General features: G+C 40.3%; 1 protein-coding gene across 4 annotated transcripts in view; it reads left to right on the top strand.

The window, feature by feature from the left end:
• The first annotated feature begins 609 nt into the window (after nt 1–609).
• Nucleotides 610–25,239, top strand: part of ACSL3 (acyl-CoA synthetase long chain family member 3) — a 55,063-nt gene continuing 30,433 nt past the window's right edge. For 2 of the 4 annotated variants that reach the window (XR_003925339.2, XM_030027740.2), the window contains exons 1-3: nt 610–764; nt 16,270–16,373; nt 21,039–21,460. Coding sequence is in view for 3 of the 4 variants with exons in the window: in XM_030027740.2 (XP_029883600.1) it covers nt 21,110–21,460 (351 nt within the window). In the remaining variant the exon portion in view is untranslated. The remainder of the gene's footprint in view (nt 765–16,269; nt 16,374–21,038; nt 21,461–25,239) is intronic. The other 2 variants (XM_030027738.2, XM_030027739.2) reach the window with 2 other exon arrangements.

Below are 25,239 nucleotides of genomic sequence, written 5' to 3'. Positions count from 1 at the left end.
AATCAGGGAACAGCGCATGTTCCCGCACCCAAGGCAAAATTAACATTTCGCATCGCCCGCGCACTTACGCAGTTACCCGTCGCTGCGGGAGCTCCTGTCAAAGCAATGAAATTAACGGCGGGCTAGAGGTAATTAACGGGCGTTTTAACAGGGAAGACAGACACCCAGATTCAGGCAGGAGGAGACCGGGTGACTTCTAATCGCAGTGACCGCGGCAGCCCCCGCGCAGGGCTCGCCGTGCCCAGCCCCGCGGGCCGCCCCACGGCCACGGCCGCCCCGCGCCTCAGCGCGGCGGGAGAGCGGGCCGGCGGGCGCGCAGGCGCAGTGAGGCTCAAGCGCGGAAGGGTGCGGCAGATGACATAACGCGGCACGGCACGGCACGCCACGCCACGCCACTCCACGCCACGGGGGGCGGGGAGGGCTCGTCCCCGCCCCTCCCGTCGCCAACGGTCGGCCCCGCACCCTCGCCCCGCCCACCGCCGCGGATGACCTGTAGTAACCCCGGTCCGGCCCGGGTGCTTCCCCCCCCTTATTCCTCGGGAGCCCGGCCCCGCGCGCCACCCTGCTCCGGCCAATCAGGAGGCGCCGTGCCGCATACGGAATGAGGGCGCCCGGCGGCGGCGGGCTGCCGAGCCGCCGCTGAGCCCAGCCACTGGCGCGGCGCGGCCGGGGGCGCGCACTCGGGCCGCGGCGGCAGGAGACGGCCGCGCCGGGGCGGGTAGAGGCGGCCGGCGGCGTGCGGGCGTCCTCTGGGCCGGGGCCCGGTGAGTGCGGGGCGCGGGGAGGCCTGCGCGGGGGTTGGCTGCGTGGCCCTGCGCCGCCGGGACCGCGCCCGGCCGCGCCGCGGTGCGGGGCCGCCGGAACGGGCGGGCGGCGCCCCGCCGGGCCTGCCGGGGCCGCAACCCTGGGCGGGGCGGCCTCCCGCCGCCTCCGCGGGGGCGAACGCGGGCGCGGCCGCGGGCGCGGCGGCCATCCGGGCCGCGGTGGTGCTGAAGCGGCCCGGCGGGGTGGGGGGCGGCGAGAGCCGCCCTCGGCCCGGCTTGCGGTGAGGGGCGGCCCGGCTGCGCGCCGGCGGGTCCCCCTGCGGCGGCGGGTCGGCCTCCATGCCGCTGTGAGGTGGTTACCGGCCTCGCAGGGCGCCGGAGCGCACGGGAGCGGCTTGCCGGCCAATGAGTGAAATAATAGGCCGTAACAGGCGCTCTTTTCTTGTGCTTTTCTTTGTGTTTCGGCTCTTACGTACGAGGAGGTGGAGAAAGCACGCCGTGAGTCACCGCGCCGGCCGCGGCCGTGGGGAGAGGGCTGCCCGCCGCGGCCTCGGCCCGCCCGGCAGGTGACGGCCCGGCGGCGCAGGGTGGGGGGACGCCGTGTCCCCGCCGCTTGACTGGAATGCCCCGAACTTGGGGTTTGGTGCCGGAGATGCGGCTGCGCGTAGTCTTCAGTCTCGACGCGCGGCTTATGGTCTGTAAGTGCATGTAATGTGAAACCGGAACAGTGGAAGGAGGCGCGGGTCGGAATTTCCAGTCGTATTTTACTGTTTTCGTTGTGATTTCTAGGGGCTTGATGCTAGATTTAGTGCCGAGGTACGTTCCCTTCTTGGCCTTGCTCAGGAAGCGTAGCAGAGGAACATTCTTCACTCGGAAGCGTATGGGAGAGGAGCAGGCGTTAAAAGATTATTTCAGATAGTTCTATAAACAGCGTGAGGTTCCGTCTGTGGGACCCATACAAAATCTTTGGGAAATAAGCAAGCAGTAGCCTTCAGAAAAATTTAAACGGTGACTTGAATAAAAGTAGTTGTAAGGTAGTTTATGAGCACTGATAGTTTTTTTTGGTTTTTTTTTTTTTTTTTTAAACTTGCGGGTGAAGTAACCCCCACAAAACATGTAATAATTATGTACGACAACTGGTATATAGTTTTTTAAAATGAGAGGTACTGCATTTTGTTTAGGAGCATTGGATTCTAGAACATGGCTTTTTTTGGCCTGTGACATGGACTTGATGACACCATGTGTGAAATTCTTGTATTTAAATAGCCTCACTCACTAACTTTAAAAGTGCTGTTATCAATACAGAGTTTGTGAAAAAGAGCAACACCAATGATAAATGATTTTGAGTACTTTTAAAAGCCTGTTAAGGGTAAAGGCACTCATTTTTACTCAAAATATTTTAGAATATTGTAGAAGTCTTAAGGAATATTTGCATTGACGTGAAACTTTTTTATTATATTGTTCTAAGCATCGTGTAAAGAAAAAGCAGAAAGTGAAACCAAAAAGACTTAATGTGATTTTTGTCTGGTTACGTTCTGCGGTAGAAATAGTCTTTCTCCAGAGTGAACTTAGCATCTTATTGTGCAAAAATTCACTGTGGCATATGACTCTTTTTTTTTTTTTTTTTTTTTCCTGGGGGTAAAAAGTAAAAGTCAGAAATGGTAGATGCGTTATCAGGTCTTAATTATGTCCTAAGAGAAAGATAATCATCTGGGTGCACTCATAAGACTTTATACTCCTAACCATCTGCACCACTGAGAGAGCAAGCACATCTCCTAGTATTTGCCTGTGTGCTTTGAAAAATTAAGGAAAGACATCATTAAGCCTGGTAATTCCTCCTTGTCCTGTGGATTTATGCTTCAGGAATGGTTGAAGCTAAACATCGTGACTGAAAGACTTGATTTTCTTTGTAGTTGTTCAGCATGCTTGTATTATTAGTCCGTGAAACAGGAGGTAGGTCCAGATTTCGTGCTTTGTATGTTCAGTTTTGATGGCTGGCTGACAAACTCAGGTGAATCTGATGGATCTGCTGATCTATGTGGTCTAGACTTCTGAAAGATGTAACATGCTCAGCCTGTGGTATGGATCCAGTCCCTATTGGCTGGTCAGGAAAGCAAGCTTCTAACTAATGGAAACAGAATCCCTTAGAGAGAAGCAAACCTACCTAATTTCTTCTAAAATAGCCTGTTTGATCCTCAATAAGTTGTCGCTTAGTTCTGAAAGTTGTGCCATCTCCAAGAGTCCCATTCTTCTCGAAGTAATCGTGAAGATAGTAAACCTCAGCCTCAGTATTCTGTATATTTCAGTCGTGTATGTGTTGGCGTAGTGTGATGTTTTGAGAGAGGTCTGTCTTAGAGCTGCAGACAAGGGTAGGCTGTCCATACCTGTGCATCTGGAGTGCTCCAGGGCTTTGACAAAAGCATTATTAATGTCCTGAAGTGAGGTGTCAGGACTGTGGTGTGTTGAATTGGGTTGTGCTATGGGTAGTTTCCATCTTCCCTGCTCTGTCTCTCTTACGTGGAGGATCCTGATTACGTAAGACCACTGAGTAGAGCATGTTGGGCTGACTATGCTGGTATGTGTAACTTTTCAATTTATGACACGGTTATAAAACCATAATGCCTATGAGAAATAATTTCTCAAATAAAGAGATCTGGTTCAGCCTGAAGCCTAAGAAAATCAGAATGGTATTTATTGGAGAACTGATCATCTTTGAAGAACTAGAGGAAATGTCTTCATGCTTGAATTAAAGCATGGTGTGCTCTTGCTGAACTGGTGAGCATTTAAGCCATTGATTCCCCCAGCCCGCGTTTAGTGCCAATGAAGGGCTTTTATGCCTCATTTCTGTAGACCAGTGAATGGTTTGAGCCACAATCATAGTAAAGACCAAATTTTTATCAGTGAATCATCAAGACATTTGGAACAAAGCAGCACACATAACTCAGGACAAAATGCGAGAGACCTATGGATAAAGAATTCTGGTTCAAGGAGATCCGGCTATGGAGTAAATTTCCAGAAGGTAGCAGGAAGAACTGACTCCTGAATTGTTTACAAATCTACATTTCCTTTAAAAATACATGTTCCAGTGGAGAGTAACTAAACTAAAATGTGTCCTGACAAACAAGCTGCTACTTACCGCCACGGTGACAAAACCAAAGGAATAATGCGGTCTGATGCTGCAATGTTACCAGACGTTAAAGGCTAAGTTCAGGTGGCCTGAATTCCACTCAAGCCCCTTTTCTCAGTCAATGGAGAATTCTAGGTGGTTTTGGAGAGCAATTCAGAGAATTTACGTAAGATGCTGAATGGGGAGCTGCCTGAAAGCCAGCTAATAAGAAATAGGAGGCAGAAGGATTTATGTGGAATTTAGGCCATCTGAATATGGCCCTAAGATGCGACTTAGTACTACTAAGTAAGGTGTATTAACACTAAGAAGACTTGGCTTCAATTTCTATCCATTTCATCTGCTGGTGATTACTAAGCAAATTTGCCATTTAAACAGCTGTTTAAGGGTGGGGCTTCCTGGCTTTGTTTCCTGGCAGGAGTCACCCCTTGCACCAGCACAGCCTGGGGACAGTCTGGCTGGGGAGCAGCTCTGCTGAGAAGGCCCTGGGGGTCGTGCTGGACAGCAGGCTAAGCATGGGGCAGCTGTGTGTGCTGTATTAACAGGAGCACAGGCACTAGGTCAAGTGAGGCGATTATCCCCTACCACTCAGTACTCGTTAGACCACATCCAGAATATGGCATCCAGTTGTACTGCTCCCCAGGACAAGGGAGGTGTTGATAAACTGGGGTGAGTTCAGTGGAGAGCTACCAAGATTGTCTTGAGGTGTGAGCTTTTGCCTTGGGAGGAGAGGCAGAGGAACTGTGCCTGTTGTTGAGCCTGGAGAAGAGAAGGCTTGGGGGTGCCCTTTCAGCACCTGCGGGGAGGTTTTCAAGAGTGCGAAGCCAGGTTCTTCACAGTGCTGCATGGTGAGAGGACAAGAGACGGAAGGTGTGAACTAAAGTCAGAGAGGTCTATGTCTATAAGGCATTTTTCACTGTGAGGTCGGTCAAGCAGTGGGACTTGCTGCCTGGAGAGGTCGTACAGTCTCCTTCCATGGAGGTTTTCAAAATCCAGCTGGATAAAGCCCTGAGAAAGCAGGTATGATCTCATGGGTGACCCTCCCTTGAGCTGGAGGTTGAACTGGAGGCCCTCTGAGGTGCTTTCCCACCTGAATTATCCCATGGCTCTATTTAGTTTCTGCCCACAGAGCAGTCACAGTGGAAGTTTCTGAGCCAGCTTATTTAGGACTGCATGTGTTCTGGCAGCACATGTTTACTCATCACACTTGGAGGAATGTAGCAAGCACTCAGTCTTAAGCAGCTCTCAAATGGCAGGACTTTGTTTGTTTAATTATGCAGTTAGAGTTGGAGGAACTGCTCTTCATCCTGAGATCCTGATCTACAGCAGGGTTTGCCATGTAGTAAGGCCTGAAGGGCTCTCGAAGGTTTCAGTACTCTGCTTCAAGATACAGTTTGGGATCTAATGATTTTGAGGTTGTTGAAGGAAATCACCTGGAGAAGGCCATAGCCTAATCACACCTCCTGAATGGCTATTACTAAATCCAGGACTACAGGGGGGAAAAAAAAAGTACAGTTCTCTGAAGGAAACTCAAGTCTTATTCTGTATTACCTTCTAAATCAATTAGCAGAAAAGTTCAAACTTCAGAATGGTTTTAGACTTAGCCCATTTCAAAACTTGCAGCAGTCTACTGATCCTTGGGAAGGAATTACTTACATGTATCTTCTTGTTCCTTAAGTGAGCCTGCAGCTCGCGGGAAGTCAAGGTGCTGATTTAGTGTCTGTAATCCCATAGGAGGAGGAGGAGGTCGTGGCAGTTTGTCAACACGTGTGCGTTGGGAAGTCATGTTTCCCTCAGTGTTCATCAGTCTTGTTAATTACAAAGATGTGCTAGTTAATTACAGTATCTGAAATGGGACAAGCTGGCTTCTCAGTTGTATGAGTTTCCCGGAAAGCAGGGAAGATAGGGATTTTCACTGTTGATAGTGGAAAACAGCAATAACAAACTGCAAGCCTTTTCCCATTTCACTTAAAAATTGGAAACCTAGTGCTTTGGTTTTTTTAGGTACTGTGTAAATATCATCCTTACCCTGAATGCTTGTATCTGCTAGATGAAACCAGTATGAGACCTGGAAGGGGAAAATAGATAATAAAGATTAGAAGTGACTTGCTGAACATTAAGCGGCAGAATAGCAGTAGTACTGCACTGCCAGATCCAGTTCCCCATCTAGTTGCTGTGTTACGTTACTGTCTGTATAGAACATTCTCTCCTCCTGTGATAAACTCATAAGGATACTGTGAACCGAAAACTATATAAAAACAGTTTTTCGGCATTTTTAGAGGAAAGACTTTTTCTGCCTTTCCCTTACTGCTGTCCAGGACAGGGTATGGAACGCGCCTCATTTTGTTCAGGTTGATTACTGAGACACGCAAGAAACCTTGATCATGCGCAGGAAGGTTTTGCATGGGTTCTTTGCTTCTTGACCAGAAGACTTCAGAGCAATTAGTGCAGTATCATACATCAGTGTGTATGATGACATAAGGTTTATTGGATCAGACATACAGTATGATTTCTACCAACTAAAGTTTTAAGACGGTATCAGAATATAACAGTGGAGCATGGTCTGCAGTTGTTTCACCAAACCATTATTAAAATCAAAGTTTATGGGCTCGTTCTGTGAGAACCTATGAAAAATGTGGAAAGTGGAGCATCTATGGTTAGTTTTTAAAAGTTAGATGGATGTCTAATTTGTGTTTGGTAAAGAGGATGTCTGTAGTCTGTGTTTTAAGTATGTGGGTATGGAGAAAGGCAGAAGGGAACGGGAGAAGCAGGAGGATTTAAGTGGTTATGTAGAGAGATGCATCTGCTTTTTTTGTCTGCAGATTTTGTAAGGATTTATGTGTTCGGTGAGTGCTGAAGAGGAGAGAAGTAAGGCAACAGGCATAGGAGGGAGACAGTGGTCCTGGTAATGCTTGGGCAGGGAGCTTGATTGTCTACATGGCAAAATGTGGGTTCAGTCTGTTCTGCAGCAGTAAGTCCACAGAATACTTGGAAAGCTCTGTCTTGTCAGCCAGGGCTTGTCAGTCATTCATAGCTGCAGTTTAATTGTTCTGATGAAGTATTGCTGTGCTATATTGTTCTAGGGAAGCTGTGAATAGAGAAATGATTATCCTAATGGACAACTTTGAGATGCCTAGAAAATATTTTCCAGTTCTGCAGTGCTGGTAACTGTGTAGATTTCGTGTTCCATCCCCTTGTCCCCCCAGCCTCAAGGGGCCGGAGCGGGGGGAAGATGCTTACAGAGATTTTCATCTAGTTCTCTTATAATCTACACAAATAGCTTAACCTGGTAACATCCAATACTTTCAAGAACAAGGTACAAATCCACTTCCCAGTCAGGGGTAGCAGGGCTGTGAGCCAGTGTGTGAGTGTCCTAGCCACAAAGCCAAGGCTGTTAGTGGGCGTTAGAAGGTGGTGTGAGGGTTTTTGATCAGGAATGCTAACTTAAATAGACATTCATAAAGAAACTTGTGACAACTTTTGTTTTCAAAAGTCAGTCATTTACCAATAAAATAAGTTTTATTTAAAAAAAACCAAAACAGACAACCTGTCTACATCCTGTGTTATGCATTCACTCATGCAGTTGTGGCCAGGTCCAGGGTGTGAAAGAATGGGGAGATCTGCTAGCCTGACTTTTTTTCTGTGCATCTGTAGTTGTGTATACATCTAAGATAACAAAGTCTAAGAGTACAGTGATTGAAATTGTATATATTTTAATTACATCATTAGCTTAATCTTTCATGATTCTTTTGCAGAGCAAGACGTAATTCTTTTGGTTTTTGAAATGTTAGTGGCTCTTGAAACAGAGGAAATATTTTATTTATATTCTTCTAGAAATATTTAATAGTTTATTCTGGACTCCCAACTTGTCAACTTGTATTAATTAATCTGACCATGTGTATAACATGGGCAAAATAATTTTGCCTGAAAATATTCACAAAATTCCTGCAAATGCTGTTGGTACTATGACACCTTTCTTTATTAAAAAAGGTCAATGTTCTTGTTTTAAAAACTTAGCGGTGAAGGCTTTACCCAGCCAGGTACTTCAATAATTTGGTCATGTTTACATAATCAGAGTCTAAGGGTGTGTTTGTTTTCCCTGAATAGAAAAACAGGATTCCCTTCTGCCAAAAACTCCATCTATCTACATAGTGTTTGTATGCTGATTGTGAACTACTACCTCCTCACCTTCATCCCCTCCAGTCCATATCTGTGGGCACTGGATGTTGTCCTCTGATTTTCAACACCTGTGTTCGTAAGTTTTATTTTTAAGGGTGACACCTAAGGACCTGGAGCTGAGAACCATGCTTCTGTAATGCTTCTTCACATAGAATAAAATGGTCTCTAATTTAATGAGTCCTTGTTTTGCATTTGTTTCATGTTATGCAATTGTTGGGCATGTTCGTAACTGATCCTGCCTTGCTTTGCTTACAGAAAAGAGAGAGAATAATAAGAGAGAAAAGGATGTTCAGTCCAGTGTGGTGAAGGAGAGAGGTTGTCCTGATACTCTCTTACTTCTAAGGTTAGAAAATAGGATGATATCTCAAATGAGCAGGGTAGGCATCCTTATGCCGTACTTAAATAAATTCCAGTGCTGGATTTTGAACAAAGGAGTCATTTCCCCCAAGCAGTATAGATATAAAACCTAGATAAAGTAGCTCTTTAGGAAACCACTGAATTTGAAATATTTTATTTTTCCTTTGCTATTTCTTTCTTTTGTAATATTCTATTCCCCACTGTCCCTAGAATTTCAGAGCAGCCAAAAGAAGTAAAAACCTTATAAAGTGCTTTGTGGTAAAAAAGCCTTTTGAATCTGGGGTTAAATAATCCAAATAATTTTTTAGCATTACGTTCTGAAAAATACTAGGAGAAAGGCAGTTTCTGTGCATTGCAGCACAATTGGGGTGTGTGTTCAAATAGAACTAATATTGAAGTGTTTCTGTTAAAACAACTTAGGAGTCAAGGGTAATCAAAAAGGTAAACCTGTGTGTGTTTAGGAGGTGGGATTTCACAGATACTAATGTAAGTAATCTAAGAAACAGAAGACTCTTTTTGAGAATAGGTTTATAACTTGTGGCAGAGGTAAGATTACTAAAAGTGTGCTTGAATTGCATGTTCACAGAACTTTGAATGAGCAAATTTCATTTCTCCTTTTCTATTTGTGCTCAGGAGAAGCTCCGCAAGTTATTTTCTGCATTTATATAGTTGCTGGAGTGAAGTACTGCTTTTGGTATGTCTTGCTTAGTCATTGTGGAGAGGTTCACTTCATGAGGTATGAAACACCCAGTGAGTCTTGTGCAAGTGTTGGCTTGAGGCAGCATTTCCTGGGTCTGTGATTTTTATAAATTGCGTTCCTATTGCTTTTCTGCTCTGTGGCTTGGGGGGGGATCTCTTCGTTATATGGAGAGTGAATGTGACAATACACAGCTTGGAGCATGCACATGGGCTTGGGAGCAGTAGTCTTTCCCTGAAAAGGTAGTGGTCCCCTCTGAGGGACTTCTGACTTCCATTGCTGGCCAGAGGAGAGGGATTGCTTCTGTTCTGGACCTGTAGGCACCACAATGGAAAGTGGCAGGGAGAAAAGCAGATGTTCCTGTGGGAACTTCTTAATTAAATTTTTTTTGGTAGTAAATCTCTGTAGATGACTGGACACAGTGATGTTGTTAAAAAAACCAAAAACAAACACACCAAAACCCAAGCAAATGGAATGTGAATATGTATTTAGCCTTCAAAAGAGAATGTGTATTGAAAACATCAACAGCTCAGCTTCTCAAATTAAGTGGTGAAACATCCCATTTTATCACTTTGAAAGCTTTGATTATGCTGTGGATGTCCTTATTCCTTTGAAATGTATTGTAAAGTACCTCTTGAAAGTATTGTTCATCTGGCTGATGTTTTTCTTGTGAGGAACTTCTCTAAAGACATGGAATAAAGCCTTCACTTTTTCTTCTGAAGCCTATATCATCATTTTACTCTCAGATTTGCTTTGAGTGTATTCATCTGCTGCTTGTTCTTTAAAGAGGTTCTGACTTAAGGTTATCCCTAACAAAAGCCCATCAAATAAGGAAGAAATGTTACAGAAAGAAGGCAAAGACAATATAAATACATGGGCGTACCAGATTTTGGAGCTGGCCACCTGGTATTTTTTAAAAAATTAATATAGGATAATGGGTAATAATTTTTACTGTCACACTACATGAACTCCAATTCATCTAAAAGTAAATGAGAACATTTTTATGCATGTGTAGCTTTTTCTAGAGGAAAAAACAGAAGGACCTTTACTGCTAAAAACCTCTGGTATCGTTATGTTAGATTTTTGTTCTGATCTGACGAATAGATGACTAGAATACTACACAAAACCAGGTTGAATATACAGCAACAGAACATATATTTCTGTTTTGATTTTTAAGAAACAAGCGAACCAGACCTGTTCACTCCTTAGCATTTCAGACTTCCCATAAATTAGAGAACAGAACTAAGGCTGTATTTTGTAGAAAATGGCATATCAAACCATCCTGGTCAGTCCCTTCAATTCAGGTGGAAAGCAGAGTCTGCCTCCCAGTGGAAGTACTTAGGAGGATTGTCTTAAACAATTGGAAGATGGCTGTAGGAATTTGGAGAGTGATAAACTGGCAGCAATAACTGGCCTGTTACTCCATTTCTACAGTAGCCAAAGGTTGGGGGTAATGATGAAGCTTCTGGGTTTTTTTTATGCAGACTTTTTTCATACTGTATATGCAGTGGTATTGGTGTTCTTGTTTAAGTGCTCTTCAATGTTTAATTTGTATCTGTGGTTTAAAAATGTAGCAGTATACTTGAGAAATTGGTGGTTTTGTCTCTCTTCGACAGTTAATTTGCAGATATCAAAGTTACTCAGGTCTTCTCCAGTAGTAAGGTACTTTATCCATTAATTTCTTTGCTTCTCTGAAACAAATTTGAAAACATTTAATTTACTTTGGCGTTACGCATCTCTTAAATGCTCTAATAACTGCTTATGAGAAGGAATGGAAGCAATGTATTGACAATATCTGCTAAATCAAAGTGCCCGAAAGGAGTAAGACACTTGTTTGCCATGAAGCAGTATTATGTAGTGGCAAGAAAAGGAGAAAAAGATGTAGCAGCACTGGATTGTGTTCCTGGCATAGCTATTACTTTATTGAATGGCTATAAATAAATGTTTTTATCACAATGTTTTCTTCTCTGTATTAATAGTAACAGTGATGTTAACTTCTTGGGAAGTGCTTTCAGGTTAGCTGACAACAATTGTTACCTTAGAACTGTGTTTTATTACTCCTACTAATAGAAGATGAATTCATCAATCCATTAAATATTTAATCTGTCTTGTATAAGTTAAAAAATTAACTTATTTAAGGAAAATAAGTTCTAAAATGTTTTGAATAGGAACATTTCTAAGATACAGAATTGCAATGGGGTTTGTGTTTTCAGCTGATTTTAGTATCTTGGAAGGGTATTTGTATCATAGGTAATGGTAGGAGTGCCTGTTTAAGTGTTGCTCCTGAATTAGTGCTGAACTCATTTTGATTTAGTTTTACTTTTCACCTGTAACAAAGGTTTAAACTTCAGTTTGTAGCCCGTGCAGTCAGACTGTGCATTGAAAGTCCCATAGGTTTTTTTGGAAAAATAAAGCTGTTTGTCTACTTTGAGATTGTCACTTTAGCTTGCAGGTCCTCATAAATATTACTGTCTTTGTTTCATTAGAAAGGAGAGGATAGATTGACGAACCTGAGCCTCTCTCTCCTGCAACATGCAGTGATATTTCATACAAGTGAGGCATGGAAGTCTGTAGAAGAGATTGATGGCAAATGGACATTTTTAACACCCGCTTACCATTACCTTTTTAGAAATAACTGGATATACCAAGGATCCATGTAAGAGAAAGCAAAGGTCTTTGTCCTCAAGAAATGTCAACGGCTTCTAATTTAGTTCTGTGCTACCACATGTGTCTCCCTGTTGTCTGCCACTGCTAGGTGTGATTTCCCCCCCCCCCCCATTAGTGTAAATGGGCCTACCAAGAGGAAAAGAAAATGTTAATGCTTTGCAAACTTCTCTAGATAATAAAACTATTTCCTCTGTCTCAAGGTTTAGTTAATATTGTAGAAAGTATCTCCTTAGAGTAAAGGACTTCTGCCGTTCATGTAGTTCCTATTGTTAGGGTATCTTGGTGTCTAACAAGCACATAATAATGTATTTATCCTAATAGCATACCTTCTGTTATTACCTAGGTACCTAGGCTGCCTCCTAAGGAAATAGGGGTATCATTTTACAAATGTAGCATTAAGGTGTGAAGGACATAAATTAAACTCCTTTGTATTTATAGGAATGTTTAGCAGCCTACATCCAAAGTTTAACGGTGTTTAGGCTGTTGCACTTGAAACCACCAAGGGGGAGCTCCAAAAAAAGTGAGTAGTGAAAGCAGAAGGTTAATCCTCCAGACCACAGCTCTTCTATGATCCCACAGTGTACTGGTGATGACAAGTCACAAGGCATTTTGCATATGGGTCTGTGCTGATCTTGGTTCTCCTACAGCCAAGAGTGGAGGCTTGATTTACAGCATGACTGCCAGGCTCCTTCCCTCTCCTCCTCCAGCTCTGTGTTCCCTCTTTGCCATGGCATTAATGCCTGTCTATTCATGGTTACCCAGTTTGAGGTAGCAGAAGAATAACTTCTTTTGTAGTGCTAATTTTCTGTTGATTTAGGTGCCTGCAATGACTCACCCTAGGCTCAAGTAAGTACCAAAGTTGATACAAAGGAAAATCCACCCTTCTGTCCTGAGAAGCAGAGGGTTTAAAGTGGATCAGCAAGCTAATCTGACTCATTCCTAGCCACACAGGCACTTGTGTGTTGGTACAATGGAGGGAAAGAGCTGGATTACATTTTCGAGCAGCCCAGCATTAAATCTGCTTGAGCCAAACTGAAACCATACCCTCAGGCCGCGCGCTTCATGAGCAACCTTGGCTGCTCCAGCAGTCTGTTAAATGCTTACCTTGGAAACTGGTTTGTTCCATGTCATGATGTGTCTTTCCTGATGGTCTGTGTGTGCCCTCGTATACTTTTCAGAAACACACTCGTGCACAGAAGTGCCCAACTTGCCGTCAGAACCGGAAGTTCAGTTGTGGATTTGCTTATGCTGAAGCCTCCTGGCTGGTGAGTTGTGTGAGCAGGGCTGGGAGTGCTGAGGTGGCTCCGGCAATCTGCCTGCGTGTGGTTACGATCCCCAGCAGAGCAACTGGAAGCATTTAAAGAGCCTGAGTATTCATTAACCCAGGGTTGTGCAAGATGTTGGTCACAGCTGGAGGCTACAGGGTGATCTGAACAAGGTAGCTCAAAATTACCCTAGATGTGCTTGCAGAGAGTAGTTACTCTCCCCATGTCCAGAAAATCTGTGTCCTTTTGAGAGAACAGCCATAATCAGTAGTAATTTTGGTCTCCCACTATACCTCTTTCTGTGCAAGCTAATAGCAGTTCACAACGTGTAGCGGCGAGGAGGGCAAAGTCCAGGGAGAGACAGATTATCTCTTGCTCAAGACTTGGAGTGAGAAATCAAGGATTGGAGGTGATGTGGGAATTAATTTCATTCTGGGTCTGCCTGCCTCAAAAAGTTTCATGAAAACGTCTGGCTGAGTGTAGGTCAGACTGTTGTCCCCCAAATGGGGTACATTTACCCGGTGTGCAAGCCAATAACACAGAGTCGAGGTATTTTCAAACTAATTTCACTGATGCGCATGAATGGGTGCCTGTCTCAAGACAGCACATCGTTGTTTCAAAAATCCTCACATTTATACACTTAACTAATACATATTCACTGTTATTTTCCTTAATGATTTGTTCTTTCTTCTTTGCCCCTCAGGTAAATTAGTGCACGGACTCTGTCTTCTTCCCTCATTGTCTTTTTAGTAGGTGGTATCAGTTGAGTAGGTGGTCAATGAGTTGGTGGTCACGATCTTCCCCTGTAGGAATTACCTTTTACCTACTTCTTCCCTAATCTTGGTAGTTCCAAGTGGTTCTTCAAGGTTTATTGACCAGACCACAGTCCACAACCTTTTCTGACATAAATGTAAAGCCCCGTTGTCTAGTAGTTAGTTCCTAAACCCTAAATCATGTCTAGTTATTGTTTCCCTATTTTAAATATTAATTGATGAGGGCTGTACACAGGACTTTAGCAGCTGCCTGGTTATTTCAATCATATACATATTAATTGATAACAAGACTGTTACAGCCATGCAATCCTATTCCCCTCGATCTTTGTTTAGCAAAGGCTATTTAATAACTGTAACAAGCCCTGCATGGTCAGGTAGGGCTGTTGAGGAAGGTACTGCTGCTAGGTTTGTTTTCAGTGGGTGGTGGTGACTGACGGGTTGGTGCACCAAGCGTTTTTTTTCCTCCCTGTTGCAAGCAGATGTCCTTTTGGACAGAGCTGTGGATCTGTTCTCAACTTGACTCAATAGAGGCAGTCCATTTTGGAACAGCATTTCAGGTCTGCCTAGTGAAGGGTTTTGTGGATGTTTGAGGTGTGTGTGGAAGGTCTCCTTTGCTCTAGGAGTGATGCTGAGGCCCAGGCAGCAGCCTAGGGAAGGGTGGCATGGAGGGGCAGGGAGGCTGGAAAATAAGCAAGCAGGGGACAAGGACAGTGTTTGCACTTGCATGGAAACCACTGGGCCTGGGAGAGAAGGGACCACCAGGATGGCTTGGAGGGAGGTGGACCCTGGGGAGCGACATGAGTCCTGTGAGCAGTCCCAGGGCAGCAGCTCTCTGGGCATGTGGGAGGTGGTGGGGAGGAGAAGCTTGCTGTGGGGAGCAGCAGGGGGGGTGAGTCGGGGAGCTGTGGTGGGTCCTTGCACTCACTTTGCTGTCACTTCAAATTTGGGGAAATGTGCTGAGCACCAACTCTTCTCTGGGACCCAAGGTATCCGTTTCCACCATTCTCTAGGGCTTGTTGGGATTTCCGTCCTCTCTCTTTCAAGAAATGTGTGAAAACACTTCTGCTGTAGTTGTGAGGAACATCTGTTTTCAGATATAACTATGTCTTAAGTCCATATTGCAAAACAGATCTTCCGCTTAGATGGGTATACGTTTAGGATTCTTTCCTCAGCACTATTCATTACCTCAGGCTCTACCTTACTTCATAGTGAAGGGAATTTCCTTGTGAAGCATAGGCTATTGCTTCTGTGTACATTTGGTTTTCTTTTCTACTTTTATATAGAGGAGTACATGAGTATTTATAAATGAATAACAGTAATTTGTTTTTATAGATCTCTTCTTTTTGTAAAAGAAAAGCTCACTTGCTGAATGCTAGTGAAGAAATGTTTTCACTGGCAGCTCTAATAGTAGTAGATGTATTAAAAAACCTGCTTCCTTAGGGTTGTTAATGTTTCTTTTTAAGTCCAGATGTAAACTGGTAGAGGCTAATTTCTGATACAGTTGAAATTCTGTATTATGGGCTTTGTTATATTGTCTTCAGTACTCAAATTGTTAGTTTTTATAATGAAGATACCAGGCAATACATGAAGATACTCAGTTATTTATTTTGTCCAATAAAGCCTAACCCTGTAAATAACCTTTTTATCTTTTCCATGAATGTTAACAAATCAGTTTCTTTTTGCAAGATTTGCTGATAAGAGAAATCGTAACGTGTGTTCCTGTGACTATAAATTGTTGACGGAAATGTTTTTTTGCAAGGGTATTTTGGAATCTCTGGGTTTGAGTTTGGTTTTGTTTAATTAGTACGTGTGAAAGCATGGAAGTCAAGAAATGGAGCAGTGAGCACCCTGGGTACTTACCTTAAGTAGCAAATAGTCAATCCACTGAAACTGTTTTCTGGAAAAGATTATCTGTGTAAGAACTGAATAGCTGTGTAAATAATAACTTTTGCAGACAGGTAGTAGGTACAAAAGGTTTATATTTGCTGCATATTTTAAATGTGAATTGCTGACACGGGTTTTTAAGTAAGACTAAAGCATACAGGAGTATTTATTACTTAGGCTGAAATGTATTCTCTGTGTAGATAGATATGCAAAGATAGGTACATTTTTTCCACTCCAAATGGTAGAAACAGTGTTACACTGAAAGACATTGGGGAGGTAGAGTTTGTCAGGAAGGCAAGTAGCATGAGCTACTGAATTTAACTAATGCTCTTCCAGCTACCTTGATTATACTGGACTTGAGTATGAACCATGACTAACTATGTTGTGTGTTACAGCTGGCTTTATTTTAACTTAGATGTAGTGGGCCTAGACTCTCCAAGGTAATACGGTGCAGTGTTAGATGAGCAAAAGGTTTTATTTATTTATTATAAAAGACAAGTGAAAGAACGGAGGGTGTGTTTTATAATTGCCTTATTTAATGGGGATTTTCCATTTTTAGATTTCATGCAGTTGCCTGTGACAGCTCCTGTTGAGTAAACCGAGACGGGAACATCTTGTATCGGCTGTTGTACCTGTACCTGCCACGATGAGAAGTTGCATAAGGTTTCTTTTTCTTGTTAATTCATGCTTTTATTGTAGTATAATTATTATAAGCAGGTCAATTAGTAAACACATTCCTTTAAGGATTTTTTTTTTTTCTCATTTAACAAAAGTTTTCTTCTAAAACTAAAGGGTATAACAGTATTAGTATAAATAGTATATCAGGCCAAATCACTGATTATGTATTAAGCAGGATCAGTCCTGAAAACTGCCAGTTTACTTCTCCTGACTCATTCATGAGTATGCTGGTTGCTTCTTCTCTTTGCTGTTGAAAAAAGTGTATAACTTTTTACTTGTGGTCTTATTCTTTCCCATTTGGTGACTGTGTCATGAAATGGGATTACATATAAACTAAACAGCTATTATATGTATGCAGAAACATTTGCTTGCACAGTTTTTCTGTAAGTTGTATTCTTGCATGAATTAGCAGCTCTCTCCTCCAGGATTTAACCTGCCAACCTTTCCTGCATCACTAGTCAGGGTTTGAACACTGATTCCTCAAAAACCCCAGCAGGATTATGTGAAACCAGAATGGTTGCATGTTCTATAAGAGCCTGAGTGTTTATGGCTAATCTGCAGACCGAACCACTAAGTTAAAATATTTTCACGTTGTGTATTTTTATTTGTCAGTGATTAAGCAAGTTACCTAAGAAGAAAATTCCAGTATTGTAAAGGCAGCAGACTTTCTCGCAGTGTCATTGCTTAACTAATGCTTATGAAAACTGCTTAGGATCCTGTTGTCCTCTGCTTTCCATTCCCTGCCCCAAAATGTTGGGTTTACTTACCCTCTTTTTATGGTCAAAAGCAGTCATATACTTCCAAAATTAACAAGGTGACCACAAATTGTATTTCAATGAAATTTTAAAGTCCCAGAATAGTATTTCACTAAGTCTTCCAGAGATTTTTTTTGTTTTGTTTGGTACTTTTTTAAAGGCAGAATATTAAACAGCAAACAGTGCATCCCTTCAAGCCTTTCAAATTTGATATAACCTTGAAAATTTCCCTAAAACTTTTCATTTTCAGATTAGTTCTGCAATTTGATTATTAATTACGTATTTTCACATTGAGTTTTTAAAATACCATACATTAAAGGTTCAAAATAGCAATTGTTATAGAGAAAAATGCACATGCAAACATTGTATCTTAATGAAAACAATCTTTTTCTTTTACAATGTCATTAAAACTGGGGTATTTTTTGGAGGTTAAATGACCTTTTTTTTAATGCCACCTCCCCCCCCCCCCCCCCCCCCCCCCAACCGTACTGTCATGTTCAGCTGCATTGGTTTTGCTTGCAGTAAAAGATAATTGTCTTACTCCTAGCACTCCAGTCTCAAGTTAGGGATAAGTTTTGCTTCTACATTGTCATCAAAATTATTTTTTCATTGGATGCTTAGTGATCCATTTAGCTGACTTTGATGTTGTTCTGCTGGGAATGGCAATGATAAATCTGTTGGATGAAGGCATTTTAAACTGTATCTCCTTTGCTTACCTGGAATTTTTCTCTTCAGGAACATAGCAAACAAATAAATGAAATGATGAGTTAAAATGCATGTTGTGTTCTTCAGTTAATACAAGGAAAGAGGTGGAGCCTTTACACTGACACCAAGGAACTTCCTTTGTGTCGTGGCTCAGCCCTCTTTAGAACCATCACCCTACAAAGATGTTGGAACTTATCCTTCTAATGAGAATACTTGAATATATTTTTCTTGCTTGTTCAAAAAGGGACTGCACTTTTCTCACTCCCAATTACAATCCCACTCCCAGTTACAAGCATAGGTGCTCTGTAAATATCACAGTCTGAAATCAATTGCCAAATTGTTAGACACTGGCACAGGAGCACTCTCTATTGCTAAAGTTTTACTGTCTCCTAATTGTAAGATTTTAAAGAAAGAGAAATGGAGTCTTATTTGGCCTTTAAGGCAAGAAACTACATTTGCAAAGATAGTTTTTTATCCCTAAAAACCTACATTTTAAGTGAAAAAATATTTTTGTAAGTGTTAATTTTTAAAAGAAACTGTGTGAAATAGATTACTTGTAATAGCCTCACTTTACTGAAGGAGAAACTGAAATAATTAGCAATTTACTTAGGGTAACAGATGTGTATCAGGGTAGAATTCTAGAGCTGGATGCTTACTTTTCTGAACCAGGGTGACATTCCAAAATATTTCCCCTTAGTCTGTCCTGTTGGAGTGCTCCATAGACCCTTTCTTGCGATGCAGCCTTTATGAAATGGTGGTCATAGCACAATTTATGATTTCCAATTCAAAGCAAATATTTCCAGGTTTGGGGATTATGTGCAAGGCTTCAGGTAAGCCAGAAGAGAGAGCTTGACATGAGACCTTGGCATGGTTATTTTAGAAATGGTGGAAAAGGTTTCTCTCCTTCTGAGGTAGGAATAAAGCTGTTGGGATAACTGCAAAATCAAATGGGAAGCTGCTATTCTAGAAGAGCTCAGTGCCTCTCTAACCAAGAAAAGTTATGAAACCCAAAGAGAATATTTTTGGACAGGCTCAACTGTTTGTCAGACAGGGAGTTTCTCTGGAGAACAATTTTCCAAAAGGTGTTCAATCAGTTGCCTTAATTTTTGCTTGTAGCTGTTTTGTTAAATTCTGTTTCTACTGTGTTGGCACAGAGAAGTTCTCCAGCTTTATAAGGAGAAAAAAAATGTGGCTCCCCTGAATTGGGCCAGACAAATTATAGTACAATGTATAACTTTTTGGAGAATGGGTAAACTTTTGTTGTGTGAACTCTGGATTCAGCTTTAAAACATTATGTTCTATGCTGCTATCAACAACAGCATAATTTTTCTGGACTGCAGTAGCTTATTGGCTGGCACATGATTATTTCCATTAAGTATCCTTCAGTGACAGCCTAAGAACGTAAGTCTCTGAACGATTACTGAGTTTGCCCTTTGGCCTATTTAAGTGTGGTGGGTTTTTTTGTTTGTGTGTGGTTTGTTTTTGTGGTTTGTTTTTTTGGGGTTTTTTTTTTTTAAAGGTTTTAAATCCCTTTCCCCCCTCTGCTGCTTGATTCAGTAAATTCCTACTGGGAAGACCTCCTATGCTTTATTTGAATATGTGCCTCCAGGTGGTTTGCAGAATAGACCTTGATGTTGCTTCGTTCCTTCAAACTGCCCATAACGATGCAGCATTAATGATGAGGTTACAGCAGCTTGTTAGGAAAGAAGTTGATGGTGAAATCTTTTTGCTTGGAATTTTAAGAAATTGTATGGTTTAGAGCAAGATGGAATTAACTTACCCTACAAATGAAGGATATTGGATTGATCTGTTCCCAACAGGACTTACAAATCTAATAATATTCATGAAGCAAGGTTTCTTTCCATTACTACTGAAGGATCTTACATGATTTAAACATTACTTTTTCAACTAAAATGTCTTTTCGTTATGGTTTTCAAAGAGTCAATGAACGTAAAACATCAGTGAAGAATAATGTGGTATTGGCACTGTATCTTAGGAATGAAAACTTACTTAATTTAGAAAGAATTATCAAGGTTGTGCATCTTATGTACATATCATTATTAGTTGCTTTATGGTACTGCTTTTAATACCGTTGTATCAATAAATTTCAAAAGTTAACTGAGTGAAGTGTATTTATAGTTCATTTTGCTTTTATGTGCAAACCACTGATTTTTTATAACTGGTAGCTCATTCACCATTGCAGAAATTAATCTTCAGCCATTATGACAAGTTTCCCTGTTTTCCATAATGGTTTTAATTATTCTGTTGATTGTTTTTTTAAATCTTTTAGATAGATGGCATAATTTCTTGCCTCCACAGTAGAATACATTAGGAAGTTGCATGATTATGTTCTTTAGATATGATAAATGATGCTTTAAAAAAGTCAAATTGAATATCCTGACATCATTAGGGACCCTGGAAAAAGTTACACATCTCTTCATAGTGCTGTTGCTAGGATTTTGGGGATATTTCTAAGCCATTTTCCAGTATTTACCTAATCTTAGTTAACTTACTGTCATGGTTATATAAATAACAAGTGTGCGTGTTGCATACTGGTACTGAGGCTGAAATCGCAGGACTGATGGAAAGTCCCTAGGAATAAAAGAACCAGCAAAGTTCTGTTGCGTACAGGGCCTTCATGAAGGAAGGTTACAGTTTCTTTCTCTTAGGTGTGTCAGTCTGTATAATGTTTGGAAAGCATTTCAACGTATTTAGTGGTCAGGATTTCCATGTACAGAGTGGTGGCATTACTTGTTATTCTTAGGGCTTGTATGGAGGTTGATTATGGTCAAAGGTCATAAAGATTGCTAGTGAAGATATGCATGTAGGTATTCTGATGTGGTTGGAGAGAATCTTTTAAATCGTATGATCATATAACATTTTTGGGTACATACATGCCATTCACATGTCATTTAAAAACCCATGTCCTGAATTCCTTAGGTTCTGTGTTTGTGTTGTGTAGTGTCCAAAGAAATAAAAATATTAGTAAATACTGCAGTCTGTTAAATGGGAATGGAAGTTTTTTCTCAGTGTCGGTGTCTTGTTTTGTTTGTGTTAAGGGTTAAGACTTCTAGACTAACTTCTGCATTAAAAGACCTATTGGAATATGGATTGTAATAAAATGTTTGAAAATAATCCCCCTGCCAACAGCTATAGAGTTTACTACTAACCTTTTCTTTTCTCTTTTCAGATCTTTTTGGATCCCTGTCTAATTGATCCATGTTTCCGAACTCCTCCTTGTAACCTTCGCAAGCAGCCAAAATGAAGTTGAAGCATAACATCAACCCTGTTCTTCTACAGTTTATAAACTTTATAATCTTGGTGTACTCCTTTGTAACATACGTTCCGTGGTACATATTTTCAGGGTCAAGGCAGGCTATAGCAAAAGCCAAGCAGGTTAAAGCTAAACCTGTGAATAACAAGCCTGGGGCTGCATACAGATCTGTTAACAGTCTACATTGCTTAGCTTCAGTTTTATATCCTGGGTGTGATACACTCGACAAAGTTTTTAAATATGCTAAAACTAAATTTAAGGACAAAAAACTCTTGGGAACACGTGAAATCCTAAAAGAGGAAGATGAAATCCAGCCATCAGGAAAAGTTTTTAAGAAGGTAAGTCTTTTTGCTGTCTGCCTTCAAGAATTTTTTCAAAGTGTGTTTACTTTCTTTTTCAACACTTCTAGTCCAGTAAAGCAAATCAGAGGAAAACATAAATTTCTCTAGTTAGATTAAGTAGTAGTGAAAAGAGTTAAATTATCTAATTCCCAATCTTCCATTATTTAGCATTTAAAACAAATGTAAACCTTGGTTTTGCATTCTTGAGTAGATACTTTTTTCTGTGGTTTCAGCCAAAGAAAAAACACAAATGTGTTTTAGTCATTTGTTTTTTATATTCAGCTGATGATGTAACTGGCTTTAAAGTTTTCCTTTTAGGTGAATTTAAAAAAAAAAGTCCCCCTTTGTTTTATTCTGAACTATAATCAGATAAATATAGAAAAATTGCTAGATGCCTATACTCAGATGTGCCTTTCCAGTAAACTTAATTGTAACTTAAGGATTTACTGTTTTGCCCGGTGAATTCAGAGCTTAAATGAAATTTTTGTTTGGAAAAGGATTGCACAGACTTTAATTGGAAGAGGTTTTGTTTTTTTTTTTTTGTTAAACTTTTTCTTTCAATCTCCTTCATGGTGAACTACTACTCTGCTAATCCGTAATCATGGTGTGTGTGTGAGATGTAATTTCAATATAAAACTCTCTTGTTTCAAGTGACTGACTTTTTATAGTCTTTTAAGTTCAGGCCTGTCTTGTCAGTTGCTGCTTTGTATTTAGCATTTAAAAATGCATTTTTGCCTGAAGAAGCAAGTCAAGGTACTATTAACAGGATATGTGTATATGTGTGGAAATGTGTTAAAGGTCTGCACTTTTCTGTATTAGAAGTTGCTAACTACGTGCTATAAAGGCAACTTTTAATTAAGATTAGTTTTCCTGCAGAAGAAAAATTTCTTCATATGATAAAGGATTCCTTAAATACTGCTAGTCTTAATTCTGATACAGGAGTATAATGTTTAAAGTAGAATTTGGTTAGTATCATAATGCATGGCAAAGTTTAGTTCTGTTAAAATCTTTATATAAACTTTAATTGTTAGTGAAACTTCCTCCCAGCTATGGAGTTGATTTTTCAGTATGAAGGAAATGCTGGGAGAAATGGGTACATATAATCTTTCTTGATGCATGTTTTACTGCCTCTTTGCCCTGTAAAGAAACAGAAGATTTGCGTTGTACAAAGTGGGCTTCTGATCACAAATGAGAATTTTGGCTGCCTGTGATCTGTGCTCTGTTTTTTTAAACATAATTAGTAATATAAGGCTTAAGAACTTAGGAGTTTTAGCCTTTTCCATTATGCAAGCAAAGTGTTCTAAATATTGTAAAGCTGAAGAATGTTCATGTTGACCTACTTAAATTACTTGTTTCTAAGTATTTAGATTTAGAAATTACCAAAGTTAGGTAATTTTGTCTAAGCTTGACACAACGGTTCATTATGGTCATTTGGCATACTTGCCCTCATGTTACTTTGTTCTAAGTTGTGGCATTATCACATAAGTCTACTTTCAAATTTTTTTTTCCGTTAACGAATACAGTGTTTCTTAATACCTTATAACGTGTTTTAGCAAGTGAGGAAAATTTCACAAGATACCTTGTTGATTCTAAATGTCAGGGTTCTTTTCCTTTGATTTTTGTCTTTCATACCATGCATCTTTTTATTGCCTGGTTCCCTTTAGTAAAGGCAACTTGTTCAGGTTTATTTGGTGCAGCTTTTCGAAAAGGTGCATGACAGTTTTAATTCTTAGATACAATGCGTGTAATTTCTATACCTTAGAGGAGTTGCAAAACTTGTTAATTATTTTTTCCCTTTCAGAAATTGAACACAGTGTTGGGAATGATTGATGCATTTTTCTGAGGTCATCTGCAAGTCAGGGCAGATCTGAATGTAGATCATGGGTCTGTGTACTGAGTTGCATTACTTATTAGATGGCTGTCTGCAAATTGCAATAGGCTAGATTAGCCTAATTAATGATTAATTAATGGGTCAAATATGTATCTCAAAAAAGTAAAATATTAAGTTTCTGATCCTTAGAACTAAGTGTGCTCATACTTCTAGCTAAAATTATTTAAAGCTAGATATTAAACATCTTTAAGATCAGATACTACGTTAATTTATTCTGAGAACAATGATACCTGAGATAATCTGTAATTTCTTGAATTTTTATGATATGATATTGTTCAAAAGATTATTTATTCCTGTGTAGTTGCTAAAGTAGCAGAAATTGATGGATGTTAATAAAATACGAATACTTGCTTCTGCTCACTTTGTTGCATTTTATTATATTTCAGATGTAGTTAGTTTTTCTGTTTCCTTCTGTAGTGTCCTTTAATACATGGATTGGAAAGCATACCTAATACTAATTTCATAAAATATGTATTTAAGGCTGGATAAAATAATGTTGAAATTACTTCAGAGATTAAGATGTAATTAATTGGAAAAATTAATTAATTTAAGCAGAGCTTAAATTTTATGAAGCCCAAAAGATGAACTTTATTCTGCTGGTTGATTATTTTATGTCACCTTAGTTATAGGTGTTATGGTCATGTCCTTGCTTTTATATATGTTGGTATGTGGGTTTCGCTTTGTGTGTGTTCTTTTGTCGGTTTTTTTTGGGGGGTGTTGTGTTTGGGGGGTTGTTTCTTTGTTTTGTTCTGTTTTGAAAAGGGTTTGTAACCAAGAACAAAATTAATGGAAACATAATAAATAAGTCATAGTGGAGAAAAGTAAACACGATTTTGGTAGGGGAAACTGATGCATCTATAGCCTGTGAGACTTACATGAAACGGTAAGCACATGGGCAGGCATGTTGGGAATTGGGAATTCAGAGTGTTACTCACTGTAGCTGATACTGGAACTTACTGGGAAGTTGCAGGAAAGTTCTTGCCATGCCAAGTCATTGAGCAGTAAAAGAGTAGCTTATGATGTTGAAAAACATAGGGTGCTATGTAAATAAAATTTTAGGGAGGGGTTTTTCAGAAGTGTTCAGCTGCAATCCATGTTTTCATGTGGAAAAAGGCCAAAAATGGACACTTCAGATAACCTCTTTTGTATTATTTTTGATATACTTTCTACCAGAAAGTGTATTTAATTTGTGATCACTGATTTCCAAATTGTAGTCAAGGTTCTTCAAGCCTTTTAAGCTACGTTTAGGAAGACCTTGAAAGGTAACTGAGGTCAGGTCGTTTAATGACTCTACATGTGCCTGCAGCTTTTTTGAGAACATTTTATGACACCTTCACACTAAAAATATGGTTGCCCTAAAATCCAGATTAAAGAAATGTTCACTGTTCAGCAAGTATTTAGTCTCTATACTTTGATGGACTTCCAAATATTAATACAGTACTGATATTTAATAATATTTTCCAATGCATTAAATAGATAACAAATGTTTTTAATAACTTGCAGTTTAAGTATGTTTAAAAGCTGGTGCACTAGAGGGCAGTATTTTTCTATTTAAGGTAGTATTTCCAAGTAAACATGCAGAGCTGCTGTCTTTTCTGATACAGTGTTTGTTTGGTTTTATGTATCTGTTTAATCAATTCTCAATAGTCTTGACTTCTTGGGCCCTTCTCTTGTAAACTCTTGGATGGTTACTTTCTTTATATGTGTAAGTAGTTATCAGCAGAAATAAGTTCAGAAAGTTGTAAAATTAAATGTGTGAACGTTTAAAAGATTATGGCACTTAACGTCAGTCTTAACAGCTGTTTACAGTAGAAACTGTACATTGGAAAATATTAGCGAAAGTTACTGAGGGAAAGGCCAAGAAGGGAGATGGGTTTGGAGACAC

Source organism: Aquila chrysaetos, chromosome 10, assembly GCF_900496995.4.
Source record: "Aquila chrysaetos chrysaetos chromosome 10, bAquChr1.4, whole genome shotgun sequence".
Classification (NCBI taxonomy): Eukaryota; Metazoa; Chordata; class Aves; order Accipitriformes; family Accipitridae; genus Aquila; species Aquila chrysaetos.
The sequence above is the reverse complement of the archived record's forward strand: the minus strand, read 5'-3'. Positions and strand labels throughout refer to the sequence as shown.